The 27,040-nt window shown below is 41.5% G+C and overlaps 1 protein-coding gene across 1 annotated transcript in view; it reads right to left on the bottom strand.

Moving 5' to 3' along the window:
- Positions 1-23,023, bottom strand: part of slit1a (slit homolog 1a) — a gene marked incomplete at its 3' end in the record, with an annotated part of 101,791 nt that extends 78,768 nt beyond the window's left edge. Inside the window, exons 1-4 of the mRNA XM_079855474.1 lie at positions 22,454-23,023; positions 11,388-11,459; positions 10,288-10,359; positions 7,622-7,693 (exon numbers count right to left, since the gene is read on the bottom strand). Coding sequence (XP_079711600.1) covers positions 7,622-7,693; positions 10,288-10,359; positions 11,388-11,459; positions 22,454-22,632 — 395 coding nt within the window. The 5' untranslated portion in view covers positions 22,633-23,023. The remainder of the gene's footprint in view (positions 1-7,621; positions 7,694-10,287; positions 10,360-11,387; positions 11,460-22,453) is intronic.
- Positions 23,024-27,040: the final 4,017 nt, after the last annotated feature.

Genomic DNA, 27,040 nt, shown 5'->3' with positions numbered 1-27,040 from the left:
AGCCGGGTCTCAGCCGGATCTCAGCCGGGTCTCTCAGCCGGATCTCACCCGGGTCTCTCAGCCGGATCTCAGTCGGGTCTCAGCCAGATCTAAGCCGTATCTCAGCCTTCTGTTATTGTCTGTATATACAGAAGCTGATCTACAAAAGGCATGTTAACACAGTTCATGCATATGTCAGCTGGACCCTAAATAGTGCAGAAGGAAACTATTTGACACCTTCGTATGAAATCTTGGCCAATATTTATGTATTTGTTTGTCATGTTAATTGAACATTTACTCTGGACTACTTTAGTTGATATAAACATATTTTTTTCTGACATACTCTGAGCCAAATGGTGGAATTGATGGACATTTAGGGATAAGACTTTATTTAGATAGTCGACTTTAGACATTCCACTCACTATAAGTAACTTTGCAACTACATGACAACTAAAAGTCATTAGAGTATTAGTAGATCTGCTTAATATCTGCCAACAGTTTATTTCAACGGTCCACCTATGGACATTAACTAAACTCTTTAACACAAAAGTAGATCAATGCACGAAGGCACAATAAACTGAAATTAAGTCCATTTGGCTCAGTGAAAGTCAGAAGATCATCAACAAAATCAGTGTAATGTAAATATTCAAATAACCTAACAAACAACAATAAATAAGGCCAAGTATTCAATATGTGTGTGTGTGTGTGTGTGTGTGTGTGTGTGTGTGTGTGTTTGTGTCTGTGTATATATTTAAAAATCCTCCAAAGAATGTCATCACTATTCCTCACTAATATAGTGAAACCTTTTGGACTATATTAGGACATCACTATCTGAAAATCCGGCCGAATTGTGTTTCTTTTTAAAACTAGTGTTTTGCACAGGTTTCTGTGAGGGTTATGTTTAGAGCTCGGGTTAGGAAATAAAAAATAGCAATAATCTTGTAGAAAAACAAAAGAAAAATATGAAATGTCTTCTCTAATATAGTGAAACAAACATGAGTGTGTTTTAGAGGTTGGTTTGAGGAGGAGAGGATGAAGGAAAGACAGTTTCAGGCAATGCAGAGCCTGTCCTTCATAAAACATACAGTTTACACTTTATTACAAATGGGAATACGCCTTCCACAAAGTCCCAGGAACGAACAAGTAGAAAAAAGCATTCAAAGAAGATATCCGGGAACCGTGTTGCTTGTATGTTTGGTGACGCTCTCGGTTGGTTTGAGATGCCAAACAACACGCCATGAACGTAGACGAGAGTCGGCGGCTGAAAAAGAGCTGTCAAGTCGGACAGTTCTTACTTCTCGTAGCCAGTCTACATACGCAAATGCAAATATCGCATTCATTTCGAACAAAAAGCTGAGAAAAATCACGCTTCGTCCGGATGGGATTCAGAACGATGATGTAGTAGATGGAGATTCGAGACCCCCAAAGCTTCACAGTCGTTTCCTCTTCAATAGCCGGAAAAACTCATAGATGGCGAGAAGTATTGTCATAAATGACAGAAAAAGTTGGGGAAAAAGTTAAGAGTTGTTAAAGTCCCCCTGTAGTCAATCATTTTATCCCTTAAAACTCATATTTGATCACCAAAATGACATATTTAAGCTTTTCCTTGAAAAAATAATGTCTTCATGGCTTATAATATCTTGATTGTAACTCGACACCCTTGCCTCATTTAGTATGCGCGGTTCTATGAATATGCAAATGAGCCCCGCCTCCACTCACTCACTCAGCTCAGAGATCCACTGGTTGACGATCACACATTGATCTGATTGGTTACAAGGTAGTTTGTGACGTCAGAAACACCAGCGATTTCAAAGCGTGTTTTTGAGACTGTCTTTGGTTCACTGCAGTTTTAAGGAGAAAATATAACCATATAAGACAAATATATAAGATAAATATAAGACATATAAACAACATTAAGAGCTGGATTTTCACCACAACAAACCCTTCTATCCCATTCCCATTGGATAAACCACACACACGCTTTTTGCAATCAGTGCAGATCTACATGCTAATGTGTAAAACAGAGACGTGTTTTGAGCCGCTCGGAAGGAATGATTTCTATAATTGGAATCTTGCCATAATTTCTGCCATAAAGTCTCAGCCAAGAAGGCAGACTCAACCGTCTCTCAAGTATCTTTTACCTTTAGAGGTTTCTGAAAGCGAGTCGCCCATGGAAACTTTCCCCTGGATTCCTTCCAGCTCTACATGAACAGTTTCTGAGTATGAATAGCACACAATCTAACCTCTGCGCACACGTTCATCATCTCCGAGCCGCAGGGGAAGTGAGCGCTTCAGGATCTTACATCACAATATTTGGACCAAACACATTTGGTCTGTTTGGAGAATAGCATGCGTTCCCCAGTCTCTGAGTCAAAGCCACTGCTTTCCAGTGTAACTGGGCCAAGAACAAGGGCACGGTTATTCCACGAGATGTGTGTGTCTCTGCAGGGTTTACCTGGACTCACACACGCAGTGAAACCTGAGATTCCATCACACTGCAGAGATACGCCATCAGAACATGCGAACAACCGTTCATTACGCCGTCCACAAACACCTTGCTTTTCATGATACGGTCATTTTCTCTGGTGTCTTGAGGACCTACTCAAGAATGCTTGCTGTTAATGCTCTGTCAGCTCAGGGATTGTTCCAGAGTTTGTGACTAAATCCAGTTTTTACTGTTGTTTATGTGTCTATGTGGTGTTTTTAATACGCTTTAAGACAAACCATGTGTAAATTCATAAGTCGACACCATTGCTGAGTATTTCCTCCTTAAAACTGCAGTGAACCAAAGACAGTCTCAAAAACACGCTTTGAAATCGCTGGTGTTTCTGACGTCACAAACTACCTTGTAACCAATCAGATCAACGTGTGATCGTCAACCAGTGGATCTCTGAGCTGAGTGAGTGAGTGGAGGCGGGGCTCATTTGCATATTCATAGAACCGCGCATACTAAATGAGGCAAGGGTGTCAAGTTACATTCAAGATATTTTAAGACATAAAGACATTTTTTTTTCACAGGAAAAAACGTTTAAATGTGTCATTTTGATGATCAAAGATGAGTTTTAAGGGATAAAGTGATTGACTACAGGGGGACTTTAAACAAAAAAATCTGACTTATTTGACTGAAACAACAGAAAAGCAAAGTACACTAGAATATGATTTGGTCCTAAACACAGATAAAACAACAAAGCAGTGAAAGAGATCCGCATCTGAGGCAGAGCAACCCTTCTTCACCAGCTATGAGGACATTAGAGGAGATTCTGCCAAAATGTAAAAAATAATTTGCCCTAATTTAGAAACAATAGTGTGCTTTAGTGCCTGCATTCTTTATCAGCGTCGTTTGTGATATTTTCCATTCATTTTTCCCATTGCTATTTTTAAAAAAGTGTTCATTTTAAGCCATGAATCAATCCAACCAGCTACGAGGAGAATCACAACATTACAAATTTAGAAAATTCGAAAATCAGACAAAAATGCAAAGATAAAAGACTGTGAACTTAATGACTTCAGTGAGGAAACTTATTTCTGTTCTAGATTCACAAATGCTTTATCAATACACAGTATTGTCATGAGTTCTTCTCTATATCAGTGTCAGTGTTTCTGAACTCCTGAAACGCCTCCATTGTATCTTGAGTTTCTTCCGGGAACGAACATGTCACAATATTCCTCATTATAATAATTCATGCGCAGAATAAAGGGGCGGGGCCTGGTTGAGTTAGTTAGTAGTAAGGGGCGGGTCATTTCCCAAACACACTCGAAGCGCTCGACCAATCACAACATACTGCTCCAGCCGACCAATCAGAGCACAGTGTGCTTTTCAGAAGGAGGGGCTTCATAGAGACAGGAAGTAAACAGAGCGTTACTGACAGACTGGGAAGAGAGGAGCCGCAACAATGGAGAATATGAGGAAAATAATCAACATTCAAGCAGGAAAACCTGTTCTAGTAGAGCCTGAAACAACATCAAGAGTTTGGATATAATAGATCCTCTTTAAACACATTTACAAGACAGAAAGCACATCACTGTTGCCACAAATGTTATTGGAAAAGAAGCTGAAAGAAAATATCTTGACTATATTAATGTCAAGTGAATCTATGTAATGAATAATTTAAATAGATTCACAAAAGCCTTTATATAATCTAAAGCTTTTATTATGTATTTAAGTTTGTTTTTAAGTGAAAATATAAAATATAATATTAATATCAGTTCAGAATGATCCAGTTCTCGGGCTTGTAGGAAATGGAGCAGTCTCTCGCTGAATAAAGATGTCTACAATTCTCAATCGCTTACTTGTTTCCTCTAGATAATGGTGTAATGACTTCCGCATGTCATATCAATCCATCATTTCTGGAGGTCGGTGTTTAACGGGACAGGTTATTATGAGAAAGAGCCGTTCCTCCTTCTCTGAAACACTGAAACGTCACTCGGCTGACGGCTCTTCATTGTGAATATTTCACACAGCTTCTCCTGCCGACATGAATAATGGATGACAGCGAAATATAGAACCGCTTGTACATACATGGAGAATTCTGTCTGTGTTTGTCCTCTTTTCATCTCTCTCTCTCCCTGTTGTTCATTTCCACGTCCCACTCGTTCTGAATATTTCAGCATGTTTTTAAAAATGTCTCTGGCTTCCCTCAGATGGGCTTGTGGAGTCTCTGTGGCGTAAATCATTCAGAAACACCAACAACATAAAGATCCACCTTGAACGGCTGGAAACAGGAACAGAGATGATGATCGGAACCAGGATCTGCCAGAAACCGATGTTGATCAAAAAAATATATGCAAAAGGACTCTCATAACTATAGTGACTATACAGCAAACCGACACGCATCGATGAACTCGATGCTATTACAGACACGGGTCCCTATTTTAACGATCTGAAACGCAAGTATCAAACGCGAAACGCAAGTAACTTTGTGGACGGGTCTCGCAAATCTAAAATGTGTTGGTCTGAAGTCGCTTCATTACTCATAGGTGTGGTTTGGGCGTAACGTGAAATAAACCAATCAGAGCGTCATCTCACATTCCCTTTAAGAGCAGGCGTGCTTGTTCCATGGCGGATTGCTATTATAACGGCGGATTTGCCAGGAGCGGTTCACAGCCGAGGAGACCGACGTTCTCGTCAGGGCCGTAACACACAGAGAAGTGACATTGGGGATGGAGAAACACACCCAGATTAGCTTCGGTTAAAGGGACACTCCACCCATTTGCATTAAGCTTTGCATTGTTAGAAACCCAGTCATACTATTGAATGGTCGTGCAACACTCTCTCATTTTCCCCTGAGACGGGAGAAATCCGTTATTTGCCTTTTACACTTCCTCCTACAATGACGCAAAAATCGTCATTTTGCGTCATTGTAGGAGGAAGTGTTAGAGGGGGGGATTTCTGTTGAGACTACAAGCACTAGTTCCTCATCTTTCCCAGGGGGCGGGACCCGCTCACGCTACAGACCTATTACAGATCAGTGGGTGGGACTTTACTCTCTGAAACTGAAAGCAATATCCTCCATCTTGTTTGAAGCTAAGCTAACAGGCGCTGTGGAGACAGATGTACAGTTATGACAATAGCGGAGGAGAGTACTCAATATGATATAGAAGAAGAGGATTTCGGAAGTCTGATGCTTGAATCAGGTGTTTGTGGCTACCTTTACAAGCCGCATTATAGCGAAGAGCAGCCGAGGCAGAAGATCTGCCTGCCGCGGACGAGGAGCCCGGACTGGCTCGAGTTAGGGCGGACTGGTGGCGCCGGTGATCTCACTATGCGACTACGATCCGCTACGAACACAGAGATAGAGTCCGTCTGCGGCAAAGAATTTCAACGATGACAATTTCTCCTGGACGAAATCTCTGAATCAGACGAGGACACGGACGTTTGTGTTGAGAACTATCCTAGTTTCGCACCGCATATGTTCTGACTGAACATCCAGGTACCATGCAATAATTCACCTTTTCGAAAGAAATACAAACGAGGAGTAATGCACTAATGAGTTCGCCAACTAACTAGACATTTTGTGTGAATGTGAAATGAATTTCAAGCTCTGGTGGTAGCTAGCCTTGTAGACGGAAGAGTGATTCTCTTATAGGCAGATATGCGCTTTCTGGATTAGTGGGAGTGGCTTGCGGAGCTGTGCAATGTGGTGCATTGTGGGAGTTGTTGTCTTTCATACAAATGCGTCCTGAAGTTATTTTTTGTCTTTCCTCGGTCACGAAGGCACCAAATTCAAAATTTATTTTACATTTCGACTACATATATGACCCACTTTAAATAAAAAACAATGTTAAAATGGGTGGAATGCCCCTTTAAACAGGCGTATGATAATTTGGGGAAATGTGTAAGCTAGACTTATGCCTATTTTTCACATCTTCATGGACACAACAATGATTTCCCTCGTGTGGAATATTTTTCCTTGTAAAAATGTAGCCTATGATTTGCAAAAATGTGAACTGCTGCATCTGTGTGTAGATGAGAGAAGCAAAGTGTGTGTGTGTTCTGCACACGCTACATTATGGCCAAGCATGCGCCCTTAAAATGCGCCTCTGAACGCGCCACTGACTTTAGACGAGGTTTCTCCTGGTCAGTGGCGGGATTGTTTTCTGAAACTGCAAAATAGCACCAGGGAACATTTGCGCCGGAACACGCCTCCTCTTTTCGCTGAACCGCCCCCGGGAGTGCAAGTTCATTCCCTAATTTACTGCCGTGCGTCTGTGGAGGGAAAAGTCCGCTGTGCGTCGGGTGCAAAATAGGAATGATGCATGCGCCGTGTACAAAGTCATTTGCGCTGGGTGCGAGATAGGGCCCATTGGATTCTCAAACTGATGTAAAAGGTTCATACTCTAAACATAAAAGTTGATGTAAATGGCTTTAAATCTGTTCATTTAGATTAAGCATATTGTTCCCTTTACTTACATGGTTTTAAACTGTTACATGCTTTATCTCATGTTTTGTTCTAGTTTGATTGTTTATATAGCACTGCTAAAAACAACCAAAGTGCTTTATTTCAGCATTGTTTAATTGACCATGATTTTCCACTTTTATAGTGTACAGATATTTCTGGAGAGATCAGACATTCAACATTAAATATCTAATTTTGGTGATCTAAAGCCTCAGCCCAGACAAATATTAGTTACGAAAAAATGAAAAACATATAATCATCCCCCTTGATCGGCACACAAGTGTATTCAGTGAACTGGATCCATAAAGTGAAGCCTTTTGTGTCATCGTCATAAAGAATATTTCAAGCAGTTTGGCAAAGACGATCATAGATGATGATCATTAAACTCAGCAATAATTCAGAATATTCATTCATAACAATACAACAACACTGAGAAAGAAGCAAATCCAACTTTAGGCTTAAATCCAATCCAACATGATGACAGAGAAATCATTCATCCTTCCACCAAAATCACTCACAATACAATCCCGATGTCAGACATGAGAAGTCCGGGAACACGTGTGTAAATGTCAGCTGACACCGCAGGCATCGATCCCCTGGATTCTCACAGGACAATAACTGGCTAAAACATTTTATTTTCCAAATGCTTAAATGTGAATGTGGACTCATTGTGTGATTTTCCAAAAGCATCATATTCATGCAATTCCATGAAGAGCAAGCCGGAAAGCAGCAGAAGCGGGACTTACAGTCGGGACAGAGCCGCGTTCTTCTGGAACAGGAGCTCTGGAAGCTGGTGGAGCTGGTTTCTGTTCAGACGTCTGAGAAAACAAGAAACACACACAAGTTCACACACTATAGGAACACATGTGATCAGAAAACTGATGATTCACTAGAACACAACATCAGTTACAACAGGAGAATAAGATGCTTTACACTAGACAAACAAAACCTCCTGAAGTATCGTGAGGAAACCTGGAAACTATTTAAACCTGGGAATCTCCGCCTAATGCAAGAAATGATCCTAGTAAATAAGTGAAACAACACATCTAGAGCTGACGGGAAGAATCTTGTGTTAGTTGGGAAGATTATGATGTTCATTCTGTTCATACGTTTCTTTAACACTTCATACTCCATAACCTTGACCCAAAACACCACCAGTTCTCTATGTGTGATGACTGTGGTGGATCATACCAACTTACTGTGTAACTAGTAGGGGTGTCACAATATATCACAATACAGAAATGCAACAATATGTATTGTGATAATTCACCCAAAATAAAAATGACTGTGTGAGAAAAAATTCAAGTTTACAGAGTTTTATTGTCAGCACTACATTAATCTGCTAAATGTAATGTTGAATATAATGTATAATAATGCAATGGAGAATATTAGAGGGTCCTGATAATGCCAAATGTCTGTTACCAGTAAAAAGTGTCCTTCATACTTCATACTTCATACGTCAGTGACAGAGATCAAGCATATTCATCTACAATAATTCTGTATTTTCAGCTTCAGAATCATGAATATTGTTATTCTGGTGTCTCTATTGTCCTGTGCTTTGGGTTTCCAGCACCAAGTCCAAGTCTATTCACTTACACACACAATGTTATATCAAATTTAGCATTTAAATCAATAGTACATTTTTTGTTAACCTTTTATCATATATCTTGGAGTATCGCAATAATATGGTATCATGAGTTCAGTATCGTGATATGTATCGAATCGTGACATGAGGGTCTCGTTACACCCCTACTATTAACAAAAACTAGTTAGGCAGTGCTGTTCAATAGCCTTACCTTATAGTGTTTATTCATCAGTGTTAGTGAGACTCTTATTATGTATGTGTATGTTAAAGGTGCAGTGAGTGATTTCTGAGAAACGCACAACACACTTGTAGCCAATCAGCAGTAAGGGGCGTGTCCACTTGTTAGGGGGAGGGGCATGTTTTGCATAACGTGTTTTTGGATTTAGGGGCGGGGCTATCAAGATAGAGGTGTGGTCCTTTTGGGCAAGAGCGTGTTTGTTTTAGTGATTATCAACAGCATTTCTCAGAAATCACTTACTGCAACTTTAATGAAAGTGTGACTGTGCTTATCTCTGTGTGTGTGTGTGTGTGTGTGTGTGTGTGTGTGTGTGTGTGTGTGTGTGTGTGTGTCTGTGTGTGTCTGTGTGTGTGTGTGTGTGTGTGTTGTGTGTGTGTGTGTGTGTGTGTGTGTGTGTGTGTGTGTCAACCACTTTTGTGAAATAAATTAGCTTGGTTCAAGTTCCTAAAAACATGAGTCGCAGCTTAACACCCATTGGGGAAATGTGGGTCCCACTGTCAAATGTAGAATATCCAGTGACGCAAATACTCAAATACTCAAATACTCTTTGTCAAATTTCTCCATTTTGAAAAGCCTTATTGAATGAGAGTAAAAAATTAATCATGATTCTTGTAATTTTCATAAAAAAATTAAGGTGATAATTAAAAATATTGCGTATATATTTTATTAATAAAATTGTGGTTTAGTGCTGTATAGAAAATATTGAGAACATCTCACTAATAAAACAAAGAGATAGATTTTTTTTTATATATATATATATATATATTTATGCACAGTTTTGAGGCTTGAATTGAGGAATGATTAAGCTGATAACATTAAGGAACTCACCAAATGATTTTAAGAGAATTAGTTCAATTATACGGTTTTATTTAGGGACATCATTGTTAGTTCCCAGCATGCTTTGCACATCACAGGAAATGTAGAGTAAATATTGAAATCACGTGTAATTTTTTAAGTGTCAGTTTTATTTAAGTGTAAATTTTATGTGTTTTTCGGGTAAAGGCAAACATCTGTTAATGTTTAATGTTCAGTTATGTTTGACATTTAAAAGAGTTTCTATTATGTTGAAGTTTTGATCGTAACCATTGTGCAGAAGAGTAGGGCTTATGGTTATGTTGTGAATAACTGCATACAAAAAACTGTATTGATACTCTGAAGCGTGTCGCTCTGATCCCTGAGCAATACCTGTGCTATAATGCTAGTGCAGTGAAACGTTTGTTTCTGAGCTGTGCTAACAACATGACGTTTGTTTTTTTTCATAATAAAATATAGCTCAAAGTCAAATATAAACAGGTTATTTCCATTCACTCTAATTCACACACTTTTAAGGGTCAGCTTAAAATAAAAGAGCATATTTCACTAAAAATTAAATTCATTGTGTCATAGACTAAATAATTTAGTTTTTTTTTACATGATTTGTTCAGGTAATTTATTCAGATTCCATGAAAGAAATCAAGCCTTAGAAACTGCTCAAAAATATCACGTGTAATATTGTTACCATAAAGAGTATATAGAGCACATAGCAGTGATATTGCTTCAGACGATGCATGAGTGTTTCTCCTGATAGCGAACTAACGTTGAACACTCACAGTCTCTCCAGCTCTCTCATGTCATCGAACGCTCCTCGCTCCACCGTGCCGATCTGGTTCTCCATCAGCTGCCTGTTCACAACACCACACAATTACTGACAGGGATCGCTCACTCACAAATCAACATTCCCGCATTCGTCGGCTGGGGTCGTGTGGAAGATGCCCAAATATAGATTCTGGACCAGAAATGGTCAACGTTGAGCACTTGCATTAAATGGAGAAAAATCCTGGAATGTTTCCCTCAAAAAACGTGATTTCTCTTTGGCCGAGGAAAGAAAGGCATACACATCTTAGATGGCCTTGGGGTGAGTAAACAAACAGGACATTTCTGTGTGAACTATTCCTTTAAAACGCCAGCAGGCGAGATCTGAGGACAGGTTTGAGTGGCATGAGGAGATTTACAGCACATTTACACCCAAATGACAGTAAATATACACAGAACTGAACCAAACCCTCAAAGTCTGGCTATAAACTGCTTAAATCGTCTTCATAGAGCTGATTTAAAGTGCCATTTGTGGGATTGTTTTTCAAACAATGCGTGCGTAGTTCACTTCATGCTTTTATAAATGCCAAAATATTTAATAGTTTCATGGTGCATTCTTGATGTGAGTTATATTTGACCGACAGTATGAATGATGTAATATCTGTGAAGAGTTTTCCCTTGGAAAGCTGTAATATATATAGGCAATATATATTTGTCGGCCTATGAGATTTTTAGGATGATTGTCCCTTCAAAATTGGCAAACACATCTATATTACAGTACATGCTTTTGCAACTAAATTGCAACACTTTACAGTAAGTTTACATTTGTTAACATTATTATTTCACATGATCTAGCAATGAAACAACATTAATTTCAATAATTACCAAAACATTATAAAAATGTACCGTAGGCTATATGAGCTAATGTGAACTCACAATGATCAGTTAAATCGCATATTGAATAGTTTAATGAATGTATTGCTCGTTGTTAATGCATTGACTAATGTTAAATAATGGGACCTTATTGTAAAATGCGATAAGAAGCATCCGCTCTTAAGATGATTATCACATATTTACTATATACAAAATATGAAGTATGTATAAATGCAGAACTCACAAAACTCGAAGATACTTGAGTCCAGAGAAGTCATTTCTGTTGATGCGTGTGAGGTTGTTTCCATTCAGTTCCCTAGAAGAAGAAACAAGAGTTTTCAGTCCAGGTTTGGATATAGCATTGCTGTAATGACTTATTTCGCTCAACAAGTGTCATAAACCAGACACAATACACACACACATACACTGCGCTCTGTAACTGTACAAAACCAGGTGGATAAATTGCTGCTGTAAAATATTGTGTGGGTTCTTCGCTCATTATTGGGAACATGTGTTTCTTTTTTGTTGTAAACCTCGTCCCCAATCACTGAGAGAAACACACACTCACACACACACAAATCTCCCGTGAATACTGGATACAAAGTCATGCACTTTCTATTGGTTGTAATGAGCACCCGTGGGAGCCAGCGCACAGAGACAGATGTTCACACACACAGGGACAGATGTTCACACAGGTGCACAGGAATAATGCGCTGCTGTTCGGCAGACACCACGTGTAGACGCTCCGCGGGTTATTGTCTTGTGGTTCAGGCTTTCTGAGATCGGATCTGCACTTGAATAATTTGGTGACACATGTTCTTAAGAGAAACTCTACAAGAACACATCAGTAACACTTTATTTCTTTGCATGTCAGCTAGCCGTCATTATAGTGTTACTCGACTGTTTTCTTAATTTCTGCCAAGACTTTATTTTGATGGTCCACCCCTTACGAAACAAACATATTTGGGAATCTATTGCGAAATATAATGCGATATATTACATAATACATTTCCATATATGGGAAACTAGTGCTTATACTTTTCAATATACTGCAATATATGCATTGACCATGTATGGCTATATATTTATGAATATAAAATATTTGGTCACACTTTTTTTTTAATGTGTGATTGTTACAGTGTAATTATATTTAAGTACTGAGTAATATTAATTAACTACATGTACTTACTATAGGGTTTGGGTAGGATTAGGGTTTGGTTGAGGGTTAGTTGCATGTAATTATGCATAATTTACTGTTATTACTACGGTAACTACATGTAACATCTGTAACAAGGACACTGTAAAATAAAGTGTTACCAAATATTTATAAATGAAGACAAAAATAGCATTACATGTAATATTCACAAAGTTTTATCCTTTATTGTGTACATATATTGCACAAACCCATATAAATGTGAATGTATGTTCACACATATACACACACACACATTCACGGAATGAGTTACAATAGATTTCTAGTTCCCAGTATGCTTTGCTTCTGACTGTTAAAGGAGAGTAAATGTTAAAATTAAGTGTTATTTAATGTGTTTTGCTCAATATTAATATGGAGAGGGGGGTCTGTTAGTTTTTAATGCTCTATTATTTTTTTTATTTAAAAAGGTTTTCTGGTATGTGTGATTTGTTTGGGGTTACCATTGTGCTGAAGAGTAGAGCCTGTGTGGTTTGGTTGACGATTGGCCGAAAACGTCTCGGGTTACGACTGTAACCTATATTCCCTGAGAACAGGGAACGAGACACTGTGTCAGAACGCTATGGGGAACGCCTCCGTGTGAACCGGTGCCTGAACCGCTTATCTAATCACGGCAATCCTATTGGCTGGTGACAGCCTATGACATCATCACTAGTGCGACCCGGAAGTATATTCTCAGGGAACATAGGTTACAGTCGTAACCTGAGACGTTCCCTTTCGAAAGGAAACTCGCACAGCGTCAGAACGCTGGGGAACGATATACCCACGCTGCCATGCTGAGGGGAGTGCATGCCAAATTATGGCTGTGACAAAAAACGTCAAAAAACGTCAGTTCCACTGAAATGCCAAAAACACTCCTGCTTCGGGTCACACACAGGCTGTCAGTGACAGTATCCCCTACAGCCACTGCCCAAGCTATAAGCCTCAAAGTGGCCTCCGACACAATGAAGGCCTACCAAGGCCGCTCAAAGGCTTTGGAACCAACAGCTTCCGTGGAAGGGGTTCCTTTAAGGGAATATGGCCAGGGGGTCCAAAGGAGTCCCGTCCAGTCACTTTCTGAGGGGGACATGAAGTCAACCCCACATGCCACCAGGGAGGCTGACCTGGTCTAATTTAATGACCTAGTCTTGCCAACAACCTGTCTGTTTCCTAAACAGGGGCTCTAACATATTTTGCCTCACTTGTGGAGGCATCCGATAGGGAGGACTGCAGACAGTGATCGCTCACAGACCGGATCATAGAGACGGGCATCCTGGAGAGTAGAACTCAGCATAGCGCTTTCTAACCCTTGCAAACGAGGGGAGTGACTCTACTCGATCCTGGATCTACACAGTGGAGCCCTGTGGAGGCTGGGCACTCTGAAAGGGACCCTAATAGGGGAGCGCCTCCAGCTCTAAGGTTTACATTGCCAACAGGCAGTGTACTCAGCAGAAATGCTATCGACCCTTTAAAGCAAGGGGAGTACAATCGTACACTACCAGACTATCAAGGAGGCCTACTGTAAGACCTACAGCTTCGAATGTCACGGGCGTCAGCCCAGGCAGTGCTTCGGCTCTAAGGGAACATACTCAAGTGAAAGGGAGTAATTAATCTGTCTCTACCTAAGCCTGGGTGGTGATGGGTGATATCATACGAGCTATGGGTAGCAAAGTACTCTAAATAAAGACCTTAACAAGGGGAGTACTATCAGCATGACCCTGAGGAGTGTATCAGGGTCGAGGCCTATTATCTTTTTTTTTTTACAAGACAGATTTTACATTCTCTACTAAACCCAAGGTAATGGAGGCCACAATAAGCGGCAACGACATTCAACCTTATGACTTAAATTATTTTATATAAAGGGGCTCAGCGGAAAAAATCTGCCGCTGCCGTCTGCACTTCAGGTTTGCCTGGAGGAGATAGGGGCATGGTTGTCTGACAACTTTCTTCAATTAAATAGCAGCAAAACCGAAGCCATTCTGATTGGTACCCCTCACCAAACCCAGTCCTCTTCCCTCAGTAGTATATCTCTCTTTGGCCATCACATTGCTCTGTCTACCTCTATTACAAACCTCGGAGTCAGACTTGACTCAAATCTCACATTGGACACCCACATCCGTCACCTCTGTAAGGTCTCCTTTCTCCACCTTAAAAATATCGCCAAACTCCGTCCTTCCCTCTCCCAACCGGATGCTGAGAGATTGATCCATGCCTTTGTCTCCTCCAGGTTGGACTACTGTAATGCCCTCCTTGTCGGGATCCCTGGCAGAAGCCTGCAAAGGCTACAGCATATTCAGAACTTCGCTGCCCGGGTCCTGACGAGGAGGCGCAAATATGATCATATCACACCTGTCCTGAAATTACTACACTGGTTGCCCATTCAACACAGAATTCAGTACAAAATCTGTCTCCTCACCCATCAGTGCATACATGGAACTGCTGCTGCCTACCTCAGTAAACTCCTCATTCCACACACCGCCACACGTAACCTCCGCTCCTCTACCTCTACCTACTGCCTGTACCAACCAAGGACTAAACTCTCCTCCATGGGAGATAGGGCCTTTCAGGCAGTCGCTCCACGGCTCTGGAATGCCCTCCCAGAGTCCCTAAGGGCTCCACAAACCGTGGAGGTTTTCAAGAAGGGTCTAAAGACATTTTTATTTCAACAGGCCTTTTAACTCTCATGATTTTGATTTTAATTTTGTGGTGTTTTATTGTTATTTACTGTTTTTTTTATATATATATATATTTGGACTGTTTTTAACCTTCTGTTACTGTAGCACTTTGAGATTTCGTTGAAATGTAAAGTGCATCATAAATAAAATTTATTATTATTATTATTATTACCTATGCTATCTACCCTATAACACCACTAGCATTTTTATGCCTAGTGCAAAAGGCGGGCCTTGGCTAGATGACTCTTGTAGTAAGAGGAGGCCAGTACTAGGAACAACTAGATTTACAGGAATAAATGACCCTGATGGGCTCTAGCTCTAAAGAGCCTACACTCAGATACTGAGAGGCTCGAGGCGAGAATGCTTAGCAGACCGCCACCAATTTCCTAGTTACTAAGCTTAAGCCAGAAATAGAGGCGGCCCCGTGAGGGCCGACACACGAATATAAAGTGACTGAAGTTCAGAGCTATGATCTCAACGACTCTCTAAAGTAAGAGGAGAACTGCTGCTCTAGTATAAGGTGGCTATCAAGGTGCCCCGAAGAGGGCCAGTGCTTGACTCTGTAGTTCCATCTGGAGCTTGACGGAGCGGTGGCCTCAGGAGAATAACTCCCGATAGAATAGGCCTCACTAGAGAATCTTCCATACAGCCAACCTGTTCACTACTACATATGTTACAAAAGCCTGACGACTCTAACATAAGAGGAGGCCTATGGGAAGGGTATGCATAGCTTACCTATATATGGGAACTTCAGGGCCCTAATTTCACCATCCTATGAAAATCATATTTTACACCCCCTTAATACTTCCTAACAGGGAACTGTGGCCTGTTATTCAACATTACTAAAAACTCACGTAAAGGGAGAAGACCTACAGAGCTCAACCTACTGCCCGTAGAGTGATGGCCTAAATGACATTCACAAAATGAATAAAAAAAAAAAATCACCATAAGAGCACGAAAGAGCACACTTACTACCAAACTCGACGCCAGACCTACAGAAGGGTTCATAGGTCCAGTCTCAGGCTGATGCAAGAAGCGCTTGGGGTGAGAGATTTAAATGCTTCACATCTGTCAGCCGATCAGCCTGGTATGCTTGCACCACCATCACTGTGTGCAGGGCATCACCAGCCAGACCCGCCACGCGTATGCCCTGCCATTTAAGCGTGCTGTCATATTTTAGTGGCTTAAGAGGCAGGGCCGGAGCACTTAGTGTCGATGCTTCGCGAGCGTCTCGTCAACTGGGGCATTGACATTGGCAATGCCCCGATCACAAGCTGTGTTCACGCATACCCTCAACATCAGCGTAGTTCGCTGATGGCGATGAATGCGCGCTGAACACGGGCTCCTCCATGCCTTTATACACAGCAGAGCACTCGCTGCTGGATCAGAGGATGTTAGTGAGAACACACATCCTCATCCTGCAGCTCACTCTCACGAGTCTCTGAAGGGCATGAGAGATTAACAACTCTCTCAGCCTCCTCGGCGAGCTCCCTCTGAAACCCCACGATTCCAGTCTCTGCTCCGCCTCAGCGCGGGCGGGACCTGACTCGCCTGGTGCAGATGTCTGAGATGTTCTCAAGGGGAGAAACTCACAGTGGCACAAGCAGATCCCTCAGGAACTGATCATGCATGCTCTGAGCACAAACAAAAAACACACAAGTTGTGTGTCATCAAGTATCATTATCTTAGACACGGATGCACACACTTCCTGAAGCGTTTTTCACAAGCCATGATTACCTTTTTGAAGCGTACAAACAAAACAGTCCCTGAAGACGATAAGTTGTTGACATGTTCTCCGGGCTCCCCTTAAATACTTCCGGGTCGCACAAGTGATGATGTCATAGGCTGTCACCGGCCAATAGGATTGCCGTGATTAGATGAGCGTTTCAGGCACCGGTTCACGCGGAGGCGTTCCCCATAGCGTTCTGACACAGTGCGAGTTCCCTTTCGAAAGGGAACCATTAATAATATAATTACTATATTTTATAAGTAAAGACTGTGCACTCCTCAGTACAGAGATAGTCTCTTGGCTAAAAACTACATTACATTACATTACATTACATTATATAACACTACAATATTTTACATTATATATTTCTCTATAAATGCGTGTTTATGTTGCATGAGTAAATATATCTGCAATGTATTACATGTTAAGTACCATATCTGATCACATATACATCTACTGTATATATTATGAAGTATATTACTGAATATAAAATTACATACATTATGATTTATTAGTAAATATATTCAATATATGAAAAGCGGCAATTCCTTATGTATTATTCAATATATTGTAATATATTACCACAATATATTATTCTGTATATTTTCAAATATACTTTTAAACCATTTAATATATTAATAATTCATATAGGAAATATATTTTCGTTCAGTAAGGGACCAACAGACTTTCTACCATCTACAAGTAACTTTGCAACTACATGTCAACTTATTCTACTAACCCTAACCTAACAGTCTACTAATACTCTAATGACAGGTAGTTGACATAGTTGCAAAGTCACTTTTAATTAGTTACTAGCATAAAGTCTAAAGTGGACTAACAAAATGAAGTGTAACAAAAATATCAACCAAGTGCATCTGAAATTGTCTCATATCTCAAACTCAGTAATGTCTTACAGTAAAACGAAGTAGTTAACTTGCCTAAATGTACTTGGCTACTTGAACTAAACACCACCTGTGACGGTCAAGTCTTCGTCCACCAGTACATGCTGTATCACGGGTTTGTATCTCAATGCTTGAAGCTCCTCCAAACCAGCAAACACACAGATGAGATCTTTCAGTGATCAAACCACATCCTAAATTAAAAACGATCCATTCAGGACAATGTACAATCCGTACATGTGCTCTCCATAAATAACCCCTTACTCACAGGTCACTATGAGAAGAGTTTGTTGTCTGAAGAAGAGCAGCTTAACTGACTAACATTAGTTAGTACTTCAGTTAGTTTTAACCCCTCGCCTCCTGCGCTGTAGAGAATCAACTCTGTTATTTATAAAGCCGGTTAAAACTAACATGTTGACCTCAGTGCTGACAGTGAAAGAAAAATAAGTGCAACTCACCATTTTTATTTACAGTAAACAAAATTCTATTCACACTTTTTACATTTATAAAACATGAAAGTTATTTTAATCAAAATATTGGTTGTGTTGTGGATGGATTCTTTTGAACTTGCCCTTTTTTTTTTAGAAATATGAAATTACTGCTTCTCTATGATCTGTACATTAAAGGAGTGTGTGCGAATCATCAAGCACAGCGGAGTATGTTCTAACGAACACGGTAAAACGTGAAGCTCATTACAGCTCGTTCAGACCGCTAAAACTTGGCTGTGATGTGAGTTTAAAGAGCAAACGCTACTCCTGGCAAAGTGCCACAACCATTTCTGCCATAACACAGTTGAGTTAGGGGGGAACCACCACTCATTAACCAGCTAATGAATTAAAAGAGAAAAAGCAGATTCCAGGGAAACCCTTTGATGCTGTAAAGCAGGGCTTGGTGGGCCAGTTACGGAGCTTTAATGAGTCTGATCCATCAAGAAGCCGGTGCAAGTCATAGAGTTGCAAACGAAATGTCAAGAAGAGGTTAATCAATGAGGGTTAATGAACAGCTCCTTACCCTGCTGTCATTAGATTATTCCCATCATTATTTATCATGTTTGCATTGCAGCCCGCATAGGCCAATCTTGTTCATCGCTTCCTCACTGCTTAATTAGACTTGATGAGCATGTAAATTGGGGGAAGCCAAAGCATTTAAACATGCCGTTTCAAAAGCACAAACAGGCCTTCTACTTGCTCCAATGGATCTGAAGGGCGTTTGTTTTGGCACATTTTCTCCCCTAGTTTGGTTCATTTAGCCATATACTCTATGAATCCACGCTCAGATCCGCACCACATTTAGTGGAATAACAAATTTTGTGGAACTGAACCGAACCAAGAAGAAATTGCAACATCATAACAATTTTAATCCCTGTTTTGTGAACAAAGCAAACTATCTTCAGGTCTGAAAACGCTAAGTTTAAGACATTTAAGAACTACCATGCACAGCATGTCTACTTTAAAGTCCACCTCTAGTCAATAATCTTAACCATAAAACTATTCTTTGATCACCAAAATTACATATTTAAACGTTTTTTTTTTTTCCATCAAGTTTTCATGCCTTAAAATATCTTGAATGTAACTCGACACCCTTGCCTCATTTAGTATGCGTGGTTCTATGAATATGCAAATGAGCCCCGCCTCCACTCACTCACTCAGCTCAGAGATCCACTGGTTGACGATCACACGTTGATCTGATTGGTTACAAGGTAGTTTGTGCCGTCAGAAACACCAGCGATTTCAAAGCGTGTTTTTGAGACTGTCTTTGGTTCACTGCAGTTTTAAGGAGGAAATACTCAGCAATGCTGTCGACTTATGAATTTACACATGCTTTGTCTTAAAGCAGATTAAAAACAGCACATAGACATATAAACAACACTATGAACATACTCATCTGTACTGCTATGTGACTGTCATCATAAACAGCTCTAAAAGCTCTACATTCACAAGCTAATCTTATATTGGTTTTATGAGATTTATCACTGGGATCCAGCAGCAGAGCCTATAGTGTTTCTCGCTCTGAGCCGCCGTCCACTTTCCAGACAATCAATAAGCAATCAGTGGAAGCTCACAGGGACATTTGGCCTGCGTGAGGAATTCTTGAGTACATCCGAGCTGGAGTTCACAGCGCGAGCGGCCCGATCCTCCGAGTTTAAAGAGAATTCTCAATCAGATCATCATCAGCGGCGTTTGATCTCCGGCTCAGCGGCTTCCGGAGCCAGTATAAATAGATGCACTAGCATAGATAAAATAAGAAGGGTCGAGTCTCTGGACGTCTGAAGATGAACGCCGGGTACATACGAAATGACTGAGATTATTCATTTAAAGAACAGAGAGCCTCAGAGCGCATTAAATAATCTGTCTGCTTTAAACAGTTACGCTGGACACATGATATCTGCACATCAGAGAGCAGAGAAGGGGGCGTTTACTTTTGCAGTGAGCGACTCTATCCACTACTAACTTCAGATGCATAGTCTTTAAATGGATCCTATAATGGCATTTTCACTAATGTAAAATAAGTCTCTGATGTCCCCAGAGTGTGTATGTGAAGTTTCAGCTCAAAATACCCCACAGATATTTTTACAGCATGTTAAAATTGTCACTTTTTGAGGGTGAGCAAAAACGCGCCATTTTTATGTGAGTCCCTTTAAATGCAAATGAGCTGCTGCTCCCGGCACAGAGGGTGGAGCTACAACTGCTCGTGTGTGTGTGTGTGTGTGTGTGTGTGTGCATTGAACATTTCAAAAACTTTTAGCCTTTATGTTCAAACCGGAGTCGGACAAAGATGGAGAGAGTCAAGAAGAAGTGACAACATGTAGAAGCAACAGGACATTTCTGAATGGTTAGTTGATGAATTTATGAAGCTGATGTGTAGTTATCTTCTAGTCATTGATTAGCATATTCTGTCATGATAATCTATAAATCGTGTTCCCGGGGGCGGAGTTTATGTAAATTTTAAGGTTAGTGTCACTAACCCAGGAGGAAGCTCATTGTAGTCCCTACCAGCCGTATGTTGTAGTCCTTTTTGTAAAATAAAATATCTCCATTTGCTTTGAACTTTGAGCCTCGTTGCGACTTTGCAGATGTTGTTAATGCTCAAACAGCAACATTACACACTAACTAAAGTTAAAAAAGTGAAATCACAATCAAGGACCCCTTTAAAAATGCTTGCATAAGGCAGAAGCTCAGAGAATGTTGTTCTGTGAGCGGGTGTGTCAGGTCTGAACTGTGGGTTAATGGGGAAAGCTGGGAGAAATGGGGAGGGGGGGGGGTGATTTTCACACTTACTGAACACACAGTCATTACAGAATCCATCAAAGACATCCTGAAGCCTGGATGTGATAGAAATGCCCTTTGACAAGTGCAAAGAGATTGGTTTTGTTCATCCACCCCCAATGATCAGACTGTGTGGAGACGGCAGAGACTCACTCTAAGACTTCTGTCTGGATACGACTGTGTGGAAGTGAAGTTCGAAGCAATGAACCACTGATAGCAAACTCTCCTCCCGCTGATGTGGTACGCATATAATATTAAACTAGCTGGGGCTTGAAATTTAATATAAAACACGAATTCCTTCAAATCTCAAGGTGGTTCTGACATGCATAATTCATCAGACTTCCTCATTCAATTCAATTCACATTTATTTGTATAGCGCTTTTCACAATACACACCATTTCAAAGCAGCTTTACAGTCCACATTACAATTTAGAGTATTCTGTTATCAGAGGTGACTGTCTCAGTTATGCATTTCAGAAATGTACATATCCAAATCACAGTTAGCTAAAAATGTATAAACAATTCAATAATTAATGCAAACAATGTAATACTTTAAGGCAGAAACAATGAGCACAGTGAAGTAATGAATGTTAACAAATGATTATTTGCAAAACTATTGCATTTTAGAGAATGACTATACAATTATATATAAAGCAATAGTGGGATTAACATCAAAATGTATTGTCTGATACATGAGTGTTAAAAGTATGTTAAAAAGTAACATTCTCCCTTTAAATTGTTTGGTCAGTTTAAGCAATAATTCATGCAATTTTATAGTATTTATTTTAAGAATTAAAAGAGCAGTTTCGTGTTTATCCTTGAATTGTTCAACCGATGGATGTTGATGTGGGATTTAGAAAGTAATTAGTAATAAGTAATTAAATACTTTTTTAGAGAGAGTAATTAGTACAGTGATCTAATTACACTGTTGAAGATGTAATTAGTAACTAGCAATTAATTACTTTTTTAGAGTAAAGGTCCTGCACACTGAGTCCGAAATTTTTGCACGGTAAAAAAATAAATACGACCTCACGTTGTGTCAATCATGGTTACACACTCCCTGCGAACTTTCATCCGTCATAAAAAAAATTCGGATCGGGTTTGATTTTCTGCGTTTTTTGCATCCGAAGTAAGCATTTTTAGAGGTTTTTGACAATCCAGAGCCACCGAATGACGCATACGACTCATTGTGCAAGGACCTTAACTTACCCAACACTGGAAGTAATGAATACTTGTTTGTGCACAAATGATTATCTGCAGAACTATAGAGAATGCCTAATGCACAGAGATCCTCTCGTCTGAACGTGACTGGGGGAACGAGTGAAAGGAGAAGGGAAAGTTCTGAGGAGCGAGCTGGAGGAGTGATATGGGAAGTTTCTCCTCATGTCAACATCACGTCTGACTGTACCTGTCCAGGACGGCAGTGCCTCATCCAGCTATTGTTCTCATTGAATTCCTCCCGGTAATGATGCATACACATACACACACACACACACACACACCCTCCTGCCCAACACCTACACACACAGATGGACATGAAGTGTGTACTCACAGCCTCTCAGCGTTTCGGGGGATGTTCCTGGGCATGGTTCTGAGCCCGAGCCCGTGGCAGTCCACAGTGGTGCCGCTGCACGTGCAGAGCGCCGGACACGCCACGACCGCCTCACACACCAGCAGGATCCACACACACACCTCCACCAGCCTCGCAGAGTATCCGTATCCTCCTCTCATGATCTCTGAGACCGTTTCCAGAGCAAGAAAAAAAGCGGCTGCTTCACTTTCCGCACAAACTCTCCTTTTCCTCTTCTTCTTGGAGGAGTTGCTTGGTCGCTTGTGTGCGTAATGCGCTCCACGACTAAAGAAAGGGGATCCGAGGAACAAAAAATCTCTATCCTCTCTTCACACACACACGGCAGTAATCCATCACAAGGATCTACAAATAGCAGTTCCCGGACTCCTCCCACTCTCTCTCTCTCTCTCTCTCTCTCTCTCTCTCTCTCTCTCTCTCTCTCTCTCTCTCTCTCTCTCTCTCTCTCTCTCGCACCCCTCCCTATCCTCACTCGCCCCCACCCCTGGCAGAACCTTAAACTCCCCTCTCTCCCTCTCTCTCTCTCTCTCTCTCTGACGGCACATGGCCCGCCGCCGCCCGTCCTCAGGCAAAGGCCCCTGTGAAGAGAGGGGTCCGAACCCCCACGGCCCTCCCCTCCCCAAAACAGCCCTGTATAATCATGCTTCGAGATGGGGGAAGGTTAGCAATGCAGGGAGCAAAATGACACAGCCTTTGTGGAAAGCATGTGGACTTTTTTTTTTTTGTCGCTTGACTTCTTTATTGAAATCCAAACCTTGGCTGAAGAGAGCAAGAGAGAAAAAAAAAAATCAGATTCTTGTTTGTTTGCACAGTCATTTCTCTGTCTCTGATGATGACGTAGATTGTCTCGGCATTGCTCTTTGATTGAAGTTTTCTCTATTTTATCACATGAACTGTTCAACAGCCACTCTTTTTGAGAAAGTCATAGTTAATTAAATGGTGTTTTGCAACATTAACTTGGAATGCAATCATCCAGCGTTTCACACACACCAGCAAAAGGTCTAATAGTGGATATCAGTGAGTAACAATGAAAATATGCCTTCACCACAGTGAATATGAATTCCTGCAATGTTTGCAAACATAACCATGAAAATTAAAATAAATAGAGAGCATTAAGCATGTTAAGAGGTCATGCATTCCAACCATGTTTTTGTATTGGGTTTTATTGGTGTTCTTTTGCGCAACCAAAATGTTTTTACAGTGCAAAGATGAATAAACATAATGACAGAATGTTGCGTATCCTTCCAGTGTAAAGCGTCAGCAACAATAACAATAACAATGTGTCCATCTTAATGAAAGGTTTTCTGGACAAAAGGATATGCTGAAAAGACTTCTCCACACTTGGCATCTGATTTACTTCACACACATTCCTCCACTGCTCCTCCTTGTGGATAAAATTACATGGCAAAAGTTTGTTACATGCATTTCTCTACACTAACTCCAACTCAAAACAAGCCGCTAGACAATGACGTCCACCTGATTTCATTTAATCTAAAACCACCAAAACGCCTCGGTTACGACTGTAACCTCAGTTCCCTGAAGAGGGAACAAGACGTTGCGTCGACTGACACTGTGGGAACGCTCTGCGTGATTGCGTCGAGAAGCGCAAATGAAATCAGTCCAAAAGTGTGACGCGACATCGGAGGTGGGTGACGTAACCAACCGGGACACTATAAAGCCTGCCCAAACAGTGTAACGCTAGCTTCTAATAGGCTGAAGCAAGTCGCCAACACGCATGCAGGGAGTATGGCAGGGCTACGCAACGTCTCGTTCCCTCTTCAGGGAACCGAGGTTACAGTCTTGACCGAGGCGTTCCCTTTAAAGGGAACTCACGTTGCGTCGATTGGCGCTGTGGGAACGTCTATACCCACGTCGCCATAATGACCAGTGACTGTCTAGTGTGAATCGAGAAAGCACTAAGATGAGAGCACCTGAGCCCCAGGTGTGGAGCCCAAGTCTAGGTCATAAAACCTCACGAATGTGTGCGGTGAGGACCAGCCCGCCGCATCACAAAAATCTCGAAGTGAAACAACTGACACTAAGCCCTTAGAGGCAGCTATACTCCTATTCAAATGGGCCCGTTCTGCCAAATGGGTAGGCAGTCCGGCTGATTCATAGGCAAGAGAGATAGCCTCGACTATCCATTTGTTAATTCTTTGCTTAGATGCTGGTGACTCTTTATTAGGTTGTTGCAAATTAGCTTTAGCTACAAGCACCATGATACACGCATTGAATGGCTGTTGTCACAATTTTATCTATTTTTATTGTATCTGTCTCTATACAAGTAAAACAATAAATAAATACATAAATAGGAGGTAGAAAACATATGAACAGTTGTTCTGATCTACGCAGGGCAGCTCTGTGGACGTAAGCATCCAATGCCCTAACTGGGCAAAACAAATTATTTCTTTCCTGGTCGGCATCCTGGAATGGAGGAGGACAGAAGGCATGCAGGATAATGGATCTGGCCACATTAGTGGAAACTTTTGGGATATACCCTGGTCTAGGGTGAAAGAATGCCTTTACCATGCCTGGCGCAAAATTCAAGCAAGAAGGGGAAACCAACAAAGCTTGTAAATCTCCTATCCTTTTAAGAGAAGTGATAGCCAGGAGGAACAACATCGTGAGAGCCTGAAACTTATCTGGAACCTCCTCAATAGGCTCAAGGGAGCCAGGGATAGGCCTTGGAGCAACACGGCCAAATCCCATGCCGGTACCCTAGTGCATACTGCAAGCCTCAGCCTCAAAGTGCCACGGAGGAAATGTGTTATTAAGGGGTCTCTCTCTAAAGACATACCACCCAAAGGAACGTGGTAAGCAGCTATGGCCGCCACATAGACCTTTAAAGTGGATGGGGATAGACCTGCAGTAAATCACTCTTGCAGGAACTCCAGCACTGTACCAACAGGGCAGTTAACTGGGTCCAGCTGACGACCACTGCACCACGAGGTGAAAACTCTATACTTCAATGCATACAGTTTCCTCGTGGAGGGAGCTCTGGAGTAAAGAATGGTCTCCACAACCTTGGTTGAGAGTGTCAGGTATGTGAGAGAGAGGACCCAAATGCGATATGCAGCAATATACAGTCTTTAATGAAATCAGGAAGCTGTCCACAGGTAAATCAGTAAAGAACAGAAATCTTCAGATTTTATGAAATGTAGAACAGAAACTGCCAGCAGACTGGACTTGTAATAATGCAACGTAAATCCTCCTCTTGGACAGTGTAACGCAGGAAGCGGCCGAAGGTCCCGGGAAGAGAACTGCTGGCTTCGGTTATCACGGGAGATCAGAGGATAGAGGGTGGCTGGATACTGGCACTGGTCTGGATCTCTGCAACAGGTGTAGCTGGATAGTGTTCAGAGTGCGAGCAACAGCATTCACAGAGAAATACCTGCAGCTGATTATCCTCCAGCAAGATCACAGACAAGACTAGACAGGACAGGAACGAGAGGTAAGAGCGCTGAGATCTTTCATGTAGATAACATTGAATAATCTGGTGACGAGACAGGGGAAAAGAGGACTAGATGAAGCAAACACAATTAGAAGGAAAGGGAGAACAGGTGTAGGAAAAATTAGCGCGATTGCAGGGATAGAGTAGGAACAGCTGAGAGTGATGAATGAGCGCGTGGAATGAGTGTGTGCGTAAAGAGCGGTGAGTGGGTGTGTGCGTGTGTGACCAAAAGGGGGAGACAGAGAAAAGAGAAAGATGCCAGGATCATGACAGAGAGACCAGTACCTATGAACTGGGCCCCCCTCAGAGGCCAAGCCCACAGCCTCCACAGTTCTTGGGGGGGGGGGGGGGTGTAAAATTGAGCCCCCTGCCTGGGCCAGCAGGTCCCTCCTGATTGGAATCTTCCAGGGAGAGCCGTCGAGAAAATATACTAGATCCGAAAACCATACTCTGCCCGGCCACCTCGGAGCAATCAAGGTGAGCCGAACTTTGTCCCGGCGAACTTTCTCCAGAACCCCCGGGAGCAGAGCGATCAGGGGAAAAGCATACAGACGTAGCCTCTGCCACATCTGAACCATAGCATCCAGTCCCTCATGAGGGAATACCAGAGTGGACAGCGAGACGTCTCTCGAGACGCAAACAGATCCACTTGAGCTTGGCCAAACATTTCCCATATCTGCTGCACCACTTTGGGGTGGAGCCTCCATTCCCCAGGCCTCAGCCCCTGCATGTCAGCTGCTCTGAGAGACAACAGCTTCCCCTGGGACCACAGTAGGATTTGGTGCGCCAGTTAGCAGAGAGGACGCGAGCGTAAACCCCCCTGGTGATTTATATAGGCGACCACCGATGTGTTGTCTGAGTGGACGAGCACATGGTGGCCCCTGAGGTCTGGGAGGCAAGGCAAGGCAAGGCAAGTTTATTTATATAGGACATTTCATACACAATGGCAATTCAAAGTGCTTTACATAGAAGAAATTAAAATAATAAAAGAAATAAGAATAATTAAAACAGTTTAGAAAAATAAAATAAAATACAGTACAAACAGTCGGACGAACATTGGCACAGTGCTCATTCAGTAAATGCACAGCTAAACAGAAGTG

This window comes from Squalius cephalus (assembly GCF_949319135.1).
Source record: "Squalius cephalus genome assembly, chromosome: 21".
In the NCBI taxonomy this organism is placed as follows: Eukaryota; Metazoa; Chordata; class Actinopteri; order Cypriniformes; family Leuciscidae; genus Squalius; species Squalius cephalus.
The sequence above is the reverse complement of the archived record's forward strand: the minus strand, read 5'-3'. Positions and strand labels throughout refer to the sequence as shown.